Source organism: Sinocyclocheilus anshuiensis, unplaced genomic scaffold (genome assembly GCF_001515605.1).
Source record: "Sinocyclocheilus anshuiensis isolate Anshui unplaced genomic scaffold, SAMN03320099.WGS_v1.1 scaffold1116, whole genome shotgun sequence".
Taxonomy (NCBI): domain Eukaryota; kingdom Metazoa; phylum Chordata; class Actinopteri; order Cypriniformes; family Cyprinidae; genus Sinocyclocheilus; species Sinocyclocheilus anshuiensis.
Genome location: NW_015548257.1, coordinates 85414 through 89801, shown reverse-complemented (window position 1 = coordinate 89801; position 4388 = coordinate 85414). Strand labels below are relative to the sequence as shown.

Sequence of the window (4388 nt, the reverse complement as noted above, 5' to 3'; positions counted from 1 at the left end):
CATTCTGTTTTTGCTTCAAATTTCGAAATTATACAATCTAATTTAGATTAAAAACTGCTCATGTTGCATGTATGCTGCATCTTTATTTGGATGATGATTAAAATGCAGTGGTTGCCTTAGTTTGTTTATATGAAGAACTTTCTTTTATTTGTGTAACTTGCTTATTTGATTTGCGGTTTGTTTTAAAATCTCAATTTAGTTTTGTTATATTTCAACTTCACTCAAAAAAAACAAACATGCAGCAATATCCTAATAAAAGACGTACCTTTTCATTTACTGTATAATGTATTCAATCTCATTTTGTTAAAAAAATCGTGAGAAAATTGAATCGTGAAATCAAAATCGTGAATCGAATCACACTGAAAATATAGAAGACAGAATCAAAAATGTGTAAAAAAGTCCATCTCCATGTTTGTTTATAGTTTTTCTTTTATCATATTGTTTTTGTCATATTGCAAAATTATCATATTATTCTTTTTATATTATCTATTTCGTTATATTGCCATATTATAGTATTTTAATATCATTATCATATTGAAATTTTATATTTTTATTAGGGTTGTCAGTCAATTAAAATATTTTAATCTAATTAATTACATGATGTGTTGATTAATTAATCTAATTAATTAATCTAGTTAATCACAAATGACATTTGGCTGTGAAAATACCCCCAAAAGATTATTTAAAGCTATTTTTGTGTTAAATGAGAAAGTATTAAGTAGTGATTCAACATAAAATTTATTAAACAAACGTTTAGGCTATAATGGCCTAACATAAACTATAGAACATAAAAGATGGTAATTTGAGAAACATCTCAGTTTTTTTTTCGTTCATGCAATGGCAGTCATTGGTAACCAAAACAGTTTTGTCTTCAAAATACCTTCTTTTATGTTCCACAAAAGAAAGTAAGTCATTCAGGTTTGAGTAAATGTTGACACAATTTTTTTGGGTGAACTATGTCTTTAAATGTTTTTTTTCCCAATCTTTTAATGAAATAATACTCTAAATAAGAAAATAAAACTGCCAGCAGGTGGCGGTAAATATTTTTGAGTCTTTCATTCATTCGATTAATTCAAACCGAGGATTCATTCAGAAAATAAACACTGCTGTGCTGCTCACAGACGCGCAACAATTCTGCAGTGGCTATATAGGTAATATTTTTGTTGGCAAAACTGAGCAAAAACAGACAATATTGTGTTTAAAATATAAAACAATATAAACTTCTTATTTATTGAACTGTTTTTGCTCCAATATCTTGAATTTTAGGGCATAGCTGCATTTATGGAGTTGTTAGCCTGCATCATATTTGTCAACAGTCAGCTGTATGAAATGTAAGATGATGTACAGGTCTGGGGTTAACTGCGTTAAAATAGTTTAATCGCGTAATTTTTTCATAACTAATTAAGTTAACACGTTAAACTGACAGCCCTAATTTTTCTATTATTTATATATTTTTTATCATACTGCAATATTATCATTAATATATTTTTTATTACCATCATATTTAAATATGAGTTATTTCTTTTTTTAGCATATTGTTATTTTTAGAATGTTACAATATCATGCTATTATTATCATTACATTGAAATATTCTATTTCTTTTTATATTATTATTAGCATTTTTATTTTTTATTATAATCATTTTGTATTATTTCATATTATTTTGATCATATTGCAATATTATATATTTTTTCATATTTATTTTCATATTTATATTATTTTCATATACATATATTTATTTTCACATTTTCGTATTATTGCCATTATTATCTTATTATATTGCAATATTATTTAATAATTTTCTATTATTTATTATTTTTATACCATATTTTCAGTATGGAGTTGAAGTGATGAGAGATGAGCAGCTCATGTTAGAACAGTCCTGAGATTTTATTTTCATAGCGGCACAATATAAATGAGAGTTTGTAAAGATACAGAAGCACTGCAGGATTGTTTTACTTTCTGTCTGAATATCATTAGACACCAAATATCACAGTAAGTGTCATGTACTGTTAGAATGTTAACATGATCTGATGTGCTGATGTTCTGACCGGTGTGTGTGTGTGTGTGTGTGTCAGGTAAGCAGGGTCTCTACGCCGGTCTGGTGGTCAGTGCTGGAGAGCCGAGCTGGTGCTCTCAGTGTCAGAAGGACTTCCCCTGCCGCTGGCGCCGAGACGAGGGCGGAGCCGTCATGTGTGAGCAGTGCATGTCGTCCAATCAGAAGAAGCTGCTGAAGGCCGAACACACCAATCGGCTGAAGGTGGCATTCGTCAAGGCGCTTCAGCAGGAACGGGAGATCGATCAGCGCGTGCTGCAGCAGGCCACGCCCCCTGCCTCTTCATCCTCCTCCTCCTCTGCTCACGGGATGATGGCTGATCAGGTCAAAGCGCGCTCCTCATCTTCTGCTCAGACCGTGAGCCACTCCGCTGCAGCCGTCAAACAGGTGAGGCGTCGCAGCTGTGCATCTGTCAGTCTGAGGTCAAAGTGTTCCCGGTTCCGGTTGTCCTAATTAATGCAGCCTAACAATCCTTTAACGTATTTGAATATTAGAAACGTATAAAGCTGCATTCACACTAGCAGCGACTTTTGTTGCTGCATGTCGCAATATAATCTAAATCTAAATTAAATCCGTACATACAAACAAAAATGAATGCGAAACAGAGCCTACTTTCTTCCATTGCGTATGTTTATCTACGGCGCAAGAGGAGAAGGATCACATGAGCTCTACCGTCTTCTTTCCTATTGGCTGTCGCTCCCGAAAGTCGCTCTTCATTTGCATAAAGTTGAAGGATTCTGAACTTTGTCGCGTCGCTGGACACACCCCATCCGTCGCCAACGGCTGCTGACGCTCGTGTCGCCGGAAATCGGCAGCTTTCCATTGAAATGAATGGGATCGTGTTGCTTTGTCGTTGCATGTCGCTTTGTAGTGTGAACGCGGCTTTAGTGTGTTATTAAGCGTGCAGAACAACCACCCAATAAAGCATTACAATAATCTAACCTTGAGGTCATAAACGCATGGATTAACATTTCTGCATTTGCTATCTGACGTCGGTCTGAGGTCGAGGTCAGTCCAAGGCCGGTCTGAGATTGGTCTGAGGTCAGTCTGAGACCGAGGTCAGTCTGAGACCAAGGTCAGTCTGAGACTGAGGTTGGTCTGAGGTCGGTCTGAGGTCAGTCTGAGACTGAGGTCAGTCTGAGACCGAGGTCGGTCTGAGGTCAGTCTGAGACCGAGGTCGGTCTGAGGTCAGTCTGAGACTGAGGTCAGTGTGAGACCAAGGTCAGTCTAAGGTTAGTCTGAGACTGAGGTTGGTCTGAGGTCAGTCTGAGACTGAGGTCAGTCTAAGGTCAGTCTGAGACTGAGGTCGGTCTGAGGTTAGTCTGAGACTGAGGTCGGTCTGAGGTCAGTCTGAGACCAAGGTCCGTCTGAGACTGAGGTCGGTCTGAGGTTAGTCTGAGACCAAGGTCAGTCTGAGGTCAGTCTGAGACAGAGATCGGTCTGAGGTCAGTCTGAGACTGAGGTCGGTCTGAGGTCAGTCTAAGGTCAGTCTGAGACTGAGGTCCAGTGTGAAGCACTTGAACACAAATGACTCAGTGATTTAAACTAGTTTAAAGCCAAACTGGAGAAACACTGTGTGCAACGAGACAGTCAGAAGGCTTTTCAATCTACACATCGCCATCATTTACCATGGATTTACTGTAGTAACACTCACTGCACCATGGTATTGTGGAAGAAACTTGGGATATACACACTGAATTTTAATACAGGAGTAATGGTAATTTAGAGTATGTATTTGTGATTAAGCTATAGCATGTGTGCATTTATACTGAATGTTTTTAGATTACTGTTTTTCATACAAATTGCCTACCTAAAAAACATATACAGTAGTTATATTTTTACCATGGTATTGAGGTGCTATATGTGTGGTTTTTACTGTGTTTATCATGATTTAAATGTATGTTACTATGGGAGACTAATGCTTAATAAAAAATAAAAAAAACCTTGGTCATGTTAAATTTAACCGTATAAAACTGAAGTTGCTACAATTTTTACAGATGTTGCTGATTTTGATAATGAACAAAATGTACCTCTTCATCCTAACTCAAGCTACTATCAAATGTGCATTTCTAAGAGAGTTGAAAGAAATAAAGATTGGACATTTATCGTGATAATTATCGATATCGACTGATATGAAAACAATTTATCGTGATCATTTTTTTGGCCATATCGCCCAGCCCTAGTCTGAGGTCAGTCTGACACTGAGGTCGATCTGAGGTCAGTCTGAGACTGAGGTCGGTCTGAGGTCAGTCTGAGACTGAGGTCGGTCTGAGGTTAGTCTGAGGTCAGTCTGACACTTAGGTCGGTCTGAGGTCAGTCTGAGACTGAGGTC

At 37.0% G+C, this 4388-nt stretch overlaps 1 protein-coding gene across 1 annotated transcript in view; it reads left to right on the top strand.

Moving 5' to 3' along the window:
* The window catches only part of LOC107655456 (transcriptional repressor p66-alpha-like), a 16225-nt gene that overhangs the window by 8058 nt on the left and 3779 nt on the right, over positions 1-4388 (top strand). Inside the window, exon 7 of the mRNA XM_016442947.1 lies at positions 2079-2229. Within this exon, the coding sequence (XP_016298433.1) occupies positions 2079-2229 (151 nt within the window). The remainder of the gene's footprint in view (positions 1-2078; positions 2230-4388) is intronic.